At 38.8% G+C, this 14,867-nt stretch overlaps 1 protein-coding gene across 2 annotated transcripts in view; it reads left to right on the top strand.

The window, feature by feature from the left end:
* RBM39 (RNA binding motif protein 39) overlaps window positions 1-14,867 on the top strand; it is a 51,704-nt gene that overhangs the window by 19,508 nt on the left and 17,329 nt on the right. The window contains exons 4-12 of one of the 2 annotated variants that reach the window (XM_039497365.1): window positions 1,014-1,208; window positions 2,586-2,651; window positions 2,762-2,812; window positions 4,468-4,585; window positions 5,290-5,442; window positions 6,234-6,371; window positions 9,362-9,427; window positions 10,654-10,858; window positions 11,016-11,093. In XM_039497365.1, the coding sequence (XP_039353299.1) occupies window positions 1,014-1,208; window positions 2,586-2,651; window positions 2,762-2,812; window positions 4,468-4,585; window positions 5,290-5,442; window positions 6,234-6,371; window positions 9,362-9,427; window positions 10,654-10,858; window positions 11,016-11,093 (1,070 nt within the window). Of the gene's footprint in view, window positions 1-1,013; window positions 1,209-2,585; window positions 2,652-2,758; window positions 2,813-4,467; window positions 4,586-5,289; window positions 5,443-6,233; window positions 6,372-9,361; window positions 9,428-10,653; window positions 10,859-11,015; window positions 11,094-14,867 lie in introns of both variants that reach the window. The other variant, XM_039497364.1, reaches the window with a different exon arrangement.

Raw genomic sequence — 14,867 nt, 5'->3', positions numbered from 1 at the left:
AAGCGGCCCATTAATCCCCCTTCAGTCTTAAGGGGAGGTTGTTAGTGGGTTATAGATTGTTGTAATAAGCCATAAATCCAGTGTGTCTATTCAGTCTGATTTTTATTGTCTAGCAAAGTTATGAATTTAACCTCTCATGCTCATCTCTGCAGGTTCCCTCTGAAGATGAGGACTGATAGGTCAGATATATAGAGTGATCATTTTGTGAAGTGTTCTGTTGTTTGTTGTGGAGACAGTAGGACAGTCTTCAGCTCCTGATGCCTCTTAAGTTTTTGCCTTTTGGGGGGGGATCAGATTGTGTGGCGGACTTATTGTTCTGCTCCTTTCGGTCCAGCAGTATTTGTTTGGGGCTCTGTGTACAGTGATTGTCTTTTAGAAAAGTAACTATTCATTGCTTATACACTAAAATAGTAGTTTCATCCTTGTGAAATTTAAACAGCTCTTCTGGAATTCTGTAGTTAATAGGAACTGAAGACAGTTTGCATGTTGTTGTTGTTACAGTAATGCTGCAAAATTCCAAGATGTCTGTCAGGATAAAAAAAAAATAGGTAATTGTCCTTTGTCTGTCTTTTACTGTGAAAAGTCAGCCCCAATTGACTCTCTGCATCTTAGCAGATGTTGAAAGCTTGGATGCTCATTGAAAATATTTTTACAACATAGTAATTGACGTGTTGAATTTGATATGTACTGTTTTACATTCAGCCCCACTACCATGCTTGGAGGCTTAGTATTTTTTAATATTTACAAAGCCAAAAGATGAGAGCGCTTGGGAGCATTCATGCTCAAATTTTAAGAGTTCTAAATTGATCTTTTTTGCTAATGGCTGATCAAGCATATAAACTGATAATGTTATTGTTGCTATGTTAGTGTCTGTGGCATTACAGATTGTGGAAATAAAATTAGTACATTGTTAGGGAGGAGACTGACTGACTAGATGAGGAAAGTTAATGCATGATGACAGAAGCCAACATTGAAGTTTCTTTACATTTGTAACATAAGTTGTATTTTCTTAGGAGAAAAAAGAGCAAGAGCAGAAGTCGCAGTCATGAGAGGAAGAGGAGCAAAAGTAAAGAGCGCAAACGAAGCCGTGATCGTGAGAGGAAAAAGAGCAAAAGTCGGGAAAGGAAACGCAGCAGAAGCAAAGAACGCAGACGTAGCCGCTCTAGAAGTAGAGAACGTAGATTCAGAGGCCGCTATAGAAGTCCATAGTAGGTTATTTTAATGTACAATTGTGCATGTTTCACATCAATATGGTAGAGGTTTAAACTGAACTATGTACTTTCTAAACTAGTCCGTTTACTTTTTACTTTGAACACTGGTTCAAAGTAATGTTGCAATTTACAAGGCAGTAAGGAGAACAATGGAAATAAAGTAATATGTTTCAGCTACTACTTTAGTAATTCTGTTTTTAATCTTAACTACAAGCAAATAACCTATACTTTGATTAAATTGAACTAAAAATTGATGGAAAAACAAATAGCGTAAAGTCAGAATATAACTTTAGTTAGGATTAGGATGAAAGGAAATTATCTATTAAGACGCTTAGTTAAAGTTAAACCTGGTCAAGTTGAAGGTTTAACACTTAAAAGACTGGATGATAGTTTCCAGTAGGGTGCAGGTTCTTAAGTCTATTGCTATTGCTTCTAAAAAGAAACTTTTATGGGACCAATAAAAAAATATGAACTACTCTCTTCCTGCTGGGCTTGCATCAGGCGTTAACTAACAAACTTGCATCAGGCGTTAACTAATAAACTGTATTCCCAGAGCTTTGCTGACATCGCTGATGCTGGTGCACAAAGCAGGAAGTAAACAGAGGTATGTAGAAAAAAATGGACAAAACTGTTCCAGAAGGAAGATACCTAGTTGGTAGCTAAGGACTACTTGTTACATAAGAGTTGTTTGCAAGCAATAGAGCATATTTGTTTCAAAGGTAGTTTCTAATCAGTTTTTGAGTTTAGCTGTGATCTTTGTGAATGATGGCATTCTGCCTGAGCTGCATCATTGCCGCTTGGTGGCAGGGTGCATCTAATGGTAGATGAAACGATCTTTAGTTAACAAGAGATGTTTATTTAAGAGGTTGGCTCACAGTTGTGCTTAATGTGTGTTAAAGCCTCTGATTACATATACGTACAGGTCTGTCGCATCTTATGTGCATTTAACATGTGCAATTTCAGCTTTACGCGGTTGGCAAAAAAAAAAAGAAAACCATTTTCATACTGTAACTGTAGTGTGGGCGATTCCGCCTGCCATTCAACTCAATGTAATTTTGACCATATGCGGTTTTCGCTTTACGTGCTAACTGCAGAATGGAACCCCCGCGTAAGATGAGACTCGCCTGTATATGCAGAAATAGTATTAAAATAAGTATAGGAAAACAGAGGATCCCTGGAAGGAACAAATAACCTTTTCTTATAATTTGTGTCAAACTAATATTCTTCAGGTAGCACTACTTGTCTTGGACTGTATTTTTGCCCATATAGCAGTTAAAAATCAGGGACGTGAGTAAGCATTAGGTTGGGAGGATACTATATTTTTCCTCATCATGTACTGGATTTATAACAAGCTCTTCTTTGTTTTTACCTTAGTTCTGGTCCAAAATTCAACAGTGCTATCAGAGGGAAGATTGGTCTGCCTCACAGCATCAAATTAAGGTTTCTGAGTTTTCTATTTTTGGTGGCTACTTAAGTGTCAGTACTAAAAATTAAGCTACTTTGTACTTTTTTTTGATAATCTAGTAAATATTTTTTAATGTTTACAGCAGACGGCGCTCCAGAAGCAAAAGTCCATTCAGAAAAGACAAGAGCCCTGTTAGGTAGCTATTTTCACATTACTATTTCTTAACTTGTAATTAGTCTTGTTATGCTGAATGTCATGTGAGATGCTGCTTCATCTTGAATTGCACAACTACTTTCTGTGCAAGCCAGTTTTAGGATTGCCAGTTTCCAAATCTGTCTGATCAATATAGGTATCCATGCTGCTTGGGATGGAAGGGGGGGAATCTATATTGTTTTTTTGGTGAAGGAATATCCATGACACTTAATAAATTCACAATTACTGTAAACACCTTGTTCATTGTTGCAAAATTGTTATGCATCAATCCTGCCTTGCTTTTCATTTTTAAGACTATTTGAATTAGGTTATAGTTTACTCAGTTGAAATTGGATCATTTTTTCTCATGAGTCTCATTTATAGAATCATAAAAGCTGAGATGGAAAAATACTACTTTGGTCATCCAGTCCATTACTTGCGAGTGATTTTTCTCTACAGTATGTTACATTGCATGTAACACAATGAAACTGAGTGACTGTTTCCCAGTCTAACATCTCACTGTCAGGAAGGTTTTCCTCATACTTAGCCTAAATATTTCTTTTCTTACACCCTGTGGTGTCAAATCCTAAATTCCACACCCTTAGTTTCACTGGATTTGTTGCTGATAGTTCAGTTCCAGAGTGGAAAGTCAGATTAATACATGGGTGTCAAACACCCATGATCTGGGCAGGATCTGCCCCAAATAATGTATATGAGGCCTATATGGCATAGTCATATTCTTCAAAATCCAAGTTTTTATTTTTAAATAAAAAAGTGGTGCAGCCCTAACTCACACTACACTTTGACACATTCCCTGCTACTAAAACAGTCCTGCTAAGGCAAGAAACTACAGTAATTATTCAATTCTATAGTAATTATTCAGTTAGCAGTTTACTTGATTGTTTTGTTAGAACTTCTACTCTTTGTATCTTTTGGATTTTTTTAAATTTTTGTTGGTAACAAATACTGAAACTAAAATATCAAATGACCAAGTTTAAGCATTGGGGACTTTCTGCATATGGACATGTTGGCATTACTGACTGATACAACAGTGATAGTCAGTGTACTTGTGTAAAATGGCCACTCAGCCAGCTAGGACTCGTATTCTCTGGAATCTTGGCTGTAGTCACTTGGCTTTAAAAATAATTGCCTAAAATTAGGTCTCTATATGATGTTGTGATTATTGCTTCTACTGTCTTAAGAAATGAACAGTCTGTGATTAAAATATCCTATTTTGTTACCTGTTTTTTCACTCCTCACAGTTATCTTCTGTCTTCTGCATATTGTCTTTTATATAGTAAAATGACAGACCCTGCCCCAAAGAGTTTATAGTGTTTATGCAGTACCTATCACAATGGGGCCTTGATGTGGTTGAGTTTTCTAGGCAGTTCTGCAATATAAACTTAAACAAGGGGCTTTTTTTAATTAACAAAGTGCTAAGCACCTCCCTTTAAAGTTAGTGGGGATATTTGTGTGCTACTACTTGTGAATATCCATTTAAAGGACTACCTTTAGGTTCTCTTTTTAAATTTTGCATATATCTTTTTAAAAAGCTATGTAGATGTTTTGACTTCTTGTCAGGCTTAAATGACAAAATTCTGCATTTGCTCAAACTGTCAGTTGCCTTAAATCAGAACCGAGTTTCTCCTTGTTTTGCAGAGAGCCAATTGATAATTTGACCCCTGAAGAGAGAGATGCTCGAACAGTGTTCTGTATGCAGTTGGCTGCAAGAATTCGGCCAAGAGACTTGGAAGAATTTTTCTCTACTGTAGGAAAGGTAATTGAGGGTGGGTTAAATGAACATATAAATATTGTTTGTGTGCAGTATCGGTGGCTTTTCCAATATCGAAGCCCTCTGCAAAATTGTAAGTAGATAGCTCCTTGCAGCCTCCTATTGCAGGCCCTCTGCACATGGAATTCCTATTTAGTCAGGAGTTTTTATGTCCGGACTGGTTTGCAAAATCAAAGCTTCAACTCATGGGACTTGCAATTGTCATACTTTTGTCCAGTGACCAATGCAATGGAAGTAATTCTGATTAGGTCCTCCGTGTATTGTTGCAATAAAAAGTAAGATGTTATCCTTGCATGTGGGTCTGCAGCATAAGATGGAATTCTAAGTTTAGGTCCCTTTTTGGTAGCTGTTCTGGTGAGCTGTTAGAAAATTTGTAGCGATGCAACAATTTTGACAAACTGGAATCTACAGCCCTTTTTCCTTACTACCTTCAGTTTGATGTCAAAATTGTCAGTCAAAAAATGACTTTCATAAAACTAACTTTTCGAGATGTGTTGGTTTAGAAGATAGTGTGACTGTGTATCTAGTCTATAGAGTTATTACACAGTTAAGAAATCATTAAGCATCTTGTATTGAGTCAAACAATAGCTAACTTCCTGTACATATTCATGAAGTCCCTTAGTAACTACATAAAAATTAATTGCACTAAATAGAGATTAATGATAAACCTGAGATTTTCATTCTTGTAGGTTCGTGATGTGCGGATGATCTCTGATAGAAATTCAAGACGTTCCAAGGGAATTGCTTATGTAGAATTTGTTGATGTTAGTTCAGTGCCTCTGGCAATAGGACTAACTGGACAGCGTGTTCTGGGAGTACCAATCATAGTACAAGCATCGCAAGTAAGTTGTGGTTGGTTGTATACTAGTACATAGAATTATGTAACATTTATACTGCAGCATATGATGCTTGACCAAGGTAATATACAAATTCTTGAAGCACCATTGATTTCAGTGAGACTTACTTAATTTGCAGAGATAACATATTCCATTTCATAACTGATTTCTCCATATTTATGCAGATGTACTAATATTGTTACCATTAATTATGTTAAGGGATAGCACAAATCACGCAAAAGGCCAGAGAATTCAAAGGGATGGCTGAATGCCATTCTTGTTTCACCTGTTTTATGATTGAGTAGCTGAAAATTGAGTTACAACTGAAACATTTCTGTAACATTAACTGAAGTGGTTGCTTCAGTTTTAATAAATATTGCCAGGCACAGAAAACTGAGTCTAAATAAAACTAGACAAATGAATACAGAATGAAATGTAGAGGGTAGCTGAGGGAATTAACATTCCCCTTCTTAGCCTTAACTGATTTATACAGTAGTACATATCCTATATGTAGAAGTCATGCATATTTAACAAGCAAACTGCATTCTATTCACTAGAGAAACCAGTAATCTACATGAATTCATTCATTCCATTTGAAGCATATTTCTAGTTGCATAATTCTAATCAAGAGCATGGACTTTTCATAGCATTTAAGTAATTAAATGCTGCATTCAAGCCATTTTTACTGAGAGTTATAGAGCTTCTACTTTTTAGTGAGTTTACTAGGTTTAGTAGATTTTTTTTTTTTTTTTTTAAACTTAAGCTCTTACAGACAATGGAAATTTTGTTTTCCCTAGGCAGAGAAAAACAGAGCAGCAGCAATGGCCAATAACCTACAAAAAGGCAGTGCTGGGCCCATGAGACTGTATGTAGGATCATTACACTTCAACATAACTGAAGATATGCTTCGTGGAATCTTTGAACCATTTGGTCGGGTGAGTTCTTATTGATGGCAGAGGTGTTGTGAAGTGCATGTTGCGATTACTCTTATTTTAGATCCTGTTTCCTATAATAAATGCAAAGGACTGAAAGGGCATCCTGATTGAATATAAATTCCACATCTACAAAAATTGTTTTCTCTTCCTGTTCTCGTATGTGGGTGTTTATGAATCCAGTTATGGGTTAAATATTCTGATTACATCTGAAAACAAATAAGGGATTTTGTATTAAAATTAAGATATTTTCAATAATACTCAACCATTTTTATTGAACAGGTAGGTGTGATGTGGAGAGCTGAGAATTCAGGGACTAACCTGTTAAGCTAAGATTAGGTGACACATTTTAATGTTTAAGGAATTCTGTGTACTTAAGATCTGATAAACCATAGCTAGTTTTTATGGTTGCCTCCCCTTTTGAGGCAAATGTTTCCCTTTGTGACCTTTTGGATCATGAGGTTGAAGAGGTAGTCAGGAAGATCTTCTGAGCTGTGGAATCTCAAATTGTTGCAACAATCTACCTCCTGTACATACCAAACAAGCCATTCAGTAGTTCACGAATATCCAGTCAGCCACCTTCTCCAGAGTTTCTAAAAGCTGTATACATAAATTTCTTCTGATGCTTTCTGTGTTGCAGCTAACAGCTTGAATGATGTAGTCTTGGGCTCCATTTGTATCCTTCATCCTGGCCCCAAGAGTTGTGTGTTCTCCCCTAAAAGGAAAGGATACAACTTTTCACTATGTAAACCTCCAGTAAGATACATGTCCAACAAAATCAAATACCAGCAGAAGTCATACTAAGACCAAGCTTTATCTCAACCAGAGAATCTTATTTGTGACCAACAATCTGTGACCTCCACACCCCGATCAGGCATCTGTCTGGGTAACCCTGGATGGCTTTTTGCCACTTTCCTCTCCTTCCTTAAACCCTCTTCTCCTCCACTTCCTGCTCCTTTCTACCTCTCTGCTCTGGATCTTGCTGACTTCTTCCAAAAGAAAATTTTAGAAATTTGAAGGGACCTCCTCTCACTTCCATTTACTTCTCCTGCCTTTTCTGAGATCTCCCATTACCGCTTACAGCTCTCATCCTGTCTCCTGATCTTCCTTGCCACCATTTTCATCCCTACTCTCACCTTTCTTCTCTGATCCTTCCTCTTGTAATACAAACATGCTTTAGTCTCTCCCACCATAAACTCACCTTTGATCACATGTGTCTCTCCAGCTATCAACCAATCTTCCTTTTATGTAATCCTAAAACAGACCATGGCAGAAATTCCAAGGGAGGTGTAATAAATGAGATTTCACACTCTTTTGAATTAACTGTTTCAAATTGAACATCTCTTCAGAGTAGTTTTTGTAATAGCAACCCTTATAACAAAATAACCCTTTATAGGAAAGGTTCTTGCTAATGCTGAGTAAATGAAATTTAAACAAATTATTGAAATTAACAAGTAAAATGTAGAATTTGAAATACAGAACTTGAAATTATGGGTACTCTGGGCAAAAAAAGTCTTATTTTCATTGCATACTAGTTCATAACCATACCCTTACAGTTAAACTCCTTGTAATGTACACATATGGACTAAATCTTTGGATAACACTAAGCTAACTAGTGTATTTCATGGATTATATAATGAAACTGTTAAAATGTGTCCCTTTGCGCACACAAATTAAAGTTACAGATGGGCATGTGTATAATGATTCTTAGAGAGGTCTGCAATAATGTAGTATAGTCTGAGTGCTATATTTTTTTTAAAAAGACCAAATGAATGTAATTTGCAATCCACTTCCATCTTTGCTTATCTGGCTTCTCAAAAATCATTTTTGTGTACTGCCTGTATTTACTACTTGGTGGGACACTTTACCCCTTAACTTCTGTCATAACTAGTCAAATGCCTATTAAATAAAATCTGAGTACATATACTCCTTTAAGTTACAGCCATGCTAAAAGAATATTCTTCAGAGAACTGCAAGAAATTGTTAATTGTGTTTGAAACCATGCTGTTTTATCCCGATCAAGCTTTGGTAAGAGGAATAGTATAGGCCAGGAGGGGATAGGGATGAAGTCTTCAAGAAAGACTTAAGAAAATGGAATGTAGATTTAGACATGGTTTTTAAAATCCTCCTCCTTTATACTCTCCTCCCCTCCCCCACCCCTTATGTATGCATAACTATCTAATACTTTATGGTTACAGATTTTTTTCCCCAGAAATTCAGTAACTTGTGAAATTCTGTTCACTCTCCAAAATAGCAGCAGGCAAATATATAAGACTTCCAATGTTTATACTTTTTTTAGTTGGCTCGGACTAGACTCTCACATGATTTTTATAATTTGATATATTATAAATTGCTAGTATCTGAGTTGATGTAACAATCAGCAATTGATGGCTGTGCTATCATAGTATGTGCTAAGACAGTGGTTCTCAAACTTTTGTAGTGGTGACCCCTTTCACACAGCAAACCCCAGAGGGTGGACCCCCCCCCTATAAATTAAAAACACTTTTTAAAATATTTAACACTGGAGGTGAAGCGGGGTTTTGGATGGAGGCTGACAGCTTGCGACCCCCTGAGGGGTCATGACCCCCAGTTTGAGAATCCCTGTGCTTAAGAGGTCACATCTGAGTGGAAGTCATTGGCTGGCTGAGGAGCCTAAAATAATCCATAAAGAATAAATTGAACATACCTGAGGCTGTTTGTTGTACTCAACAGAGGACCCTGCATGTCTCACTTTTAGTAAATTGCAAGTTACCTTTATGCTAATACAGACACTTTTTTTACTTAAACGCAGAGCTGGTAAAATTTCCAGCAACAGTTTTTTAAGCTCCATTATGGACCATGTGTTTATTCCAGCTGTTTTATGTTCTTGTATTGTTTGATATCTTGCGATGTATTCGAAAAACTAGTGTGGGAATAGGCTAATTTGGACTGCTCGTTTGACTTTATGGGATGTAATGTGTGATAGTCTTTTTTTTTTTTCTTCCATTTTTTAGATTGAAAGCATTCAGCTGATGATGGATAGTGAAACTGGACGCTCCAAAGGATATGGATTTATTACGGTAAGATTTTAACTTGTAATAGTTAGCAGAGTTGTGGGTTAGGTCGATGACCCAAAATCCAACTAATTGAACATGGGCATTTCAGAGCCCCGGCAGAAACAAACTGCTCAGAGTCAGGGGTTTAAACTGAGATGAGAAGACTTCTTCAGATGGCTTCTATGTGATTGGTTACACAAAGCTATTTTTTGTTTGATTGCTTTTCTCCAAGGATGAGCTAGCTCTTTGTGTTGCAGCTCCTTAAAGCACTCTTACAGCAACACAGGTGACTGTTAGAAATACTTTATTCACTTTAGACAATCCTAACACTTGGGGCATGCAGCTATGTCTCTTTAGTCTGCTTGTCAATCCTGGATTGGTGGTCTCTGTGGCAATCACAGATGGATAATTAACAAATTGGAGATTAAGTACCCTATTTAAAAACACAAAACCCTCACATATGACCAGTATTACCAAATACCCCAGTAAGCTATATCACCACCCCTTCAAGGAAAAGCTTGAGTGGAAATAGGCCATGCACAAAGTCCCGAAGGTCATCAGACTTGGGTTTTGTCAGAAGAATCAAATGGCAGGGATTAGGACTTTTTGAGGAGAGCAGCTTCTAGCCAGGCCCAGATGTTCAAACCTGGAAACTAAGATCAAGCATTTAAAATGACACAGCAATATATGGTGGAAGGAAGAGCTTTCAGCTGTTAGTCGAGTTTATGGATTATTGTTCATGGAAACAAACGGGGGGAATCACCACAACTCTGTCACTGTTATATGTGCATGCTGTGGCTAACACCTGACTAAGTAGACATGCATGCTGCACTGCCTGAAGCTTTGTTTGGCCCATAACTACATGTAAAGCATGGTACAGTAATTGAGATCTCAAGACAAGGGCAAGACCCAAGAAAAATGACTTCATCGTAGTCTTGACAGCTCACTGGAGGAAAGCTGAAGCTATGGCCTTGATTTATGCTGGAATTTTTAATTTGTGGAATAGATGCCTAGAACACAAGATGAGCATTAAAAAATTGAATAGATATGCAGAAGTAAATATCCAGAGCTGAATATTATACTGTTTAGTAATTAACAGGGTTTGCTGTGCTTCCTGACCTCTGTCCAACAAAAAACCCATAAGTTGCTTCTTTAAAGTTAAAGGCATCTCAGATATATATTTTTACAGATATGTTTGATAGAAAGTACCTTGTGAACTTGCTAGACACTGACCATGTATAATTCTACAGTTCTCCGATTCAGAGTGTGCCAAAAAAGCATTGGAACAACTAAATGGATTTGAGCTAGCTGGCAGGCCAATGAAAGTAGGTCATGTAACAGAACGCACTGATGCTTCCAGTGCTAGTTCATTTTTGGACAGTGATGAACTGGAAAGGACTGGAATTGACTTGGGAACAACTGGTCGTCTACAGTTGATGGCAAGACTTGCAGAGGGTAAGTGTGGTAATATAGATTACGTGAAAATATTGGTGTTAACTTAGTAGGAAGTATTTCACTTCCTTTAATGTTTGAGAACGCTAAGATTTCTTAAGCTTTCTATTCCTAGACCACTTACCAAGTGAAGAACTCAGACTAGTACTTTCTGTTACAGGTACTGGTTTGCAGATTCCCCCAGCTGCACAACAGGCTCTGCAGATGAGTGGATCTTTAGCATTTGGTGCTGTGGCAGGTAAGAATTTGATGATCTATTTATTTTGGCATGTTATTTTTAGCATGTTTATAGCTTCAGGGAGGTGAAAATATTTTATCTTGTGACTTAACATGAAAACTGTAGTAGTTCACAGCAGGGCTCCCAGTCATGGTGAATGATTGAACTCTGCAAATCTACAAGCAGACAGACGTATCACAAAGTATTCTTAATTTATTTTGACGTGGTTCAATTTGCGCTGTGTTTTGCAAATATACTGTAGCACGTTTACTAGTGCATTGTACAGATTAGATCAGTGGTTCTCAAAGCCGGTCCGCCGCTTGTTCAGGGAAAGCCCCTGGCGGGCCAGGCCAGTTAGTTTACCTGCCGCATTCACAAGTTAGGCCAATTGCGGCTCCCACTGGCCACGGTTCGCTGCTCCAGGCCAATGGGGGCTGCGGGAAGGGTGGCCAGCACATCCCTTGGCCTGCGCCGCTTCCTGCAGTCCCCATTGGCTTGGAGTGGCAAACTGCGGCCAGTGGGAGCCATGATTGGCCAAACCTGCGGACGCGGTAGGTAAACAAACCGGCCCGGCCCGACAGGGGCTTTCCCTGAACAAGCGGCGGCCCTAGTTTGAGAACCACTGGATTAGATAATTCTTAGCAATCACTGCTTCTCTCGATACAAAATTCCTGAGAGGAGTGGAGAAACAACTTTTTTTGTGCTGTTAGGCACTGATCAGAAGTATCTTGTTAATGTGGCATTACCATAGTCATGCTTTGACATTTCCTGTTCATGGATGTCAGTTGCAGGGTTTAAAGTCAACAAGTCCCAAACTGAGCTATTGATCTCTCTCATGGTGTACAATCATATCATCGTGCCACCTTCTCAAGTCTGTAACCTGGATGTCTTCGACTGACCTCTAGGGTTTGCACATGCAAGTCATGACTAAACCTAGTTTCTTGTGTGTTACGCTTCAGAGGTCCAACCTTTCCTCTCCATTTGTGCATGTAAATCTCTCAACCACATGCTTCTTTCTTATGTCTTGACTTTTGCAACCTCCTCTTGTCTAGCATTGACTACTACAACCTTACCCTCGAAAAATCCATGCAAAACGTTTCCAAGGTCATCTTTCTGACTCACTGCTCTGGCCACATCAGCCCTCTTCAGGACCCTCCACTATCTTCCCCTTTCAACTCCACATTATACACACACTTTTCTTTATCTTTAAGATTCTTCACAACTTAGTTTTGCCCTACCTAACTAATCTAGCAACTTACTGCAGTGGTGACATCTGCCTTTATTTCATCTACATTCCTGCCTTTTACCATCCAGTGAGTTTCTCGGTCAAACGTCTCCGTGCTTTTTCCCAAATAGCTCCTTGTTCATGGGGAAGACTCCCAGATAAGAGCTACTACTGTATCACCCTTCAACTCTCTCCTCCTCAAGATGCACTTTGGCTGTGATACCAAGAAAACCCTGGCTGCTGATCGTGGCTAAGCAGTTGGGGAACTGTGACTGTCCATTTTCCCCCTTTACTTTTTCTATTCTCCTACTCTTATCTCCATTCTAGTTTTCCTCCCACCCAATCTGTCACCATTAAAATAGTTATATTAAAAAAGCAAAAAAATAACAACTGCCAATTGCCATGTTCACTTACTTGCATAATACTCTATCCCTCAATCCTTTGTCTGTTTGTGTCCTTTGGATGGTCTCCTAAGTGGGGTGTGTACACCTTCCATTACCAACGAGGACCTAATCTTCATTGGGCTTCGGGCAATTAACTGGTTTGTGAATATGGGGACCTTATGAAGGGATGCCAGTGCAGTGAGAAGCTGTGCGAGGGATCACAAAGGGATTGGGACTTTGCAGTGGACACTAGGACATGGGGAGGAATAGTACAGATCAATCCTGATAGTTGTCATGTGAGTATCTTCGCTGATCTCTATTTATTTAGAAATCTGGGGATTTCTTGGTTTCTTTTTTACTTAAAAAAAAAAAAAAAGTGGTTCCATTGCGTTTACGATGAATGAAATCGCTAAAACTCAGGTAAAGCAGCCTTCGTTCACACAAGTGTCATAACAAAGCCAGCTACAATACACACACACATCCTCAAATCTACTTACAGTCTAACTCTAATACATTTTTGTACATAAAAATGAGACTAATCGGTACATGGGCCTTGTGACAAAGTTCCTCTTCTACCTTGGTGGGTCCTGCGCTTATTGGCAGATTTGCTCGCCTCAGTGATCTTCCCCACAGTGTGGGTCAACTCCTCCTTTGTCTGATCAGGAGTTGGGAGATTTGGGGGAACCCGGGCCCGCCCTCTACTCCGGGTTCCAGCCCAGGGCCCTGTGGATTGCAGCTGTCTATAGTACCTCCTGTAACAGCTGCATGACAGCTACAACTCCCTGGGCTACTTCCCCATGTCCTCCTCCAAACACCTTTATCCTCAGCACAGGACCTTCCTCCTGTTGTCTGATAACGCTTGTACTCCTTAGTCCTCCAGCAGCACACCCTCTCACTCTCAGCTCCTTGCACCTCTTGCTCCCAGCTCCTCACACGCACTTCCTCTCCTCTGGCTTCCCCCTGCCTGCCTGGAGTGAGCTCCTTTTTAAACCCAGGTGCCCTGATTAGCCTGCCTTGATTGGCTACAGGCTAATCAGCCTGTCTGCCTTAATTGGTTCTAGCAAGTTCTTGATTACTCTAGTGCAGCCCCTGCTCTGGTCAGTCAGGGAACAGAAAACTACTCACCCAGTGACCTCTACCAGACTCCTGTACCCTACTGGTTTGGGTCTGTCACAGCCTATAGTGAATATCTGTATCGATGAGGGCAGACTGTAGAGGAAATGAGTGCACTGTCTGGTTATATGTTGGAAGAGCAAATTAATCCAGAAAATGCTAGTCATATAAATCCCTCTCCTAGACCACTGTGTTGAGTTCTGGTCACCTATTCCCAGACACCTATCGCAATTGACCAGTTTCAGATACTAGACAAAAATAATTAGAGGTGTACAAAAACTGTCCCATGAGAAGTGTCTGACTAGTCAACAAAATAAAACAAAATCTGAGATTTCATGCACCCTTCTCTGAAATGTTCATTCTCACGCATTTAAAGTATGACAATTCCCTGTGTGTGTTTTGTGTGAATTAATGGCAGATCTGGGCACGAGGAAGAAAGCTGGAAGTTATATTTACATCACTTGCAGCCCACAGTTTACCATTCCTGCTGATTTAAAGAGGTGTACATTGAACATCAAATTTAATCCTGGCAATGGCATTGTGCTCCTTAGTAATGCTTAAAGTCAAGTTATCATTTCCCCCATTTGTAAATGCCTTGACGCTTAGATATTTGCAAACTATTTTGAACTTGGAAAACACTAAAGTAATATTTCATTATAGACTTCTGTTACAGGAAAAGGTTGCTAGCTGAAACTTCTGTTTGTATTTTTTTAAATGAAAATTGATAACCTCTATTGTTAAATTACATTGAAGATTTCAGCTAATGAAGATAAAACTATTAGTACAGAAATAGTTTGTATGTAATGCTTGTTAAAACTGCTCTCTCTACTATTTTGGTGTCCAAATTGTACTTTATCAAGAGGATAAGTAGAACAGATTATGGTAAAGCAAGAGTGTGGACCATAGAGAAGTTTCATGTTCGTCTTCCTCTCCATTAATTGAATATTACTTCTTTGGAGAATATTTATCTAGGTAGTTATAGGCCCTCCCAGTCATTAGTATCTGAGCACCTCCCATGTGATAAATTAGAAGGAACAAAGCTATCTTTCTTCTCCTATCTGAAGAAGTATAAAG

Source organism: Mauremys reevesii, linkage group 13 (assembly GCF_016161935.1).
Source record: "Mauremys reevesii isolate NIE-2019 linkage group 13, ASM1616193v1, whole genome shotgun sequence".
NCBI lineage: Eukaryota > Metazoa > Chordata > Testudines > Geoemydidae > Mauremys > Mauremys reevesii.
Note: the sequence above shows the minus strand (reverse complement) of the source record. Positions and strands in the feature narration are given on the sequence as shown.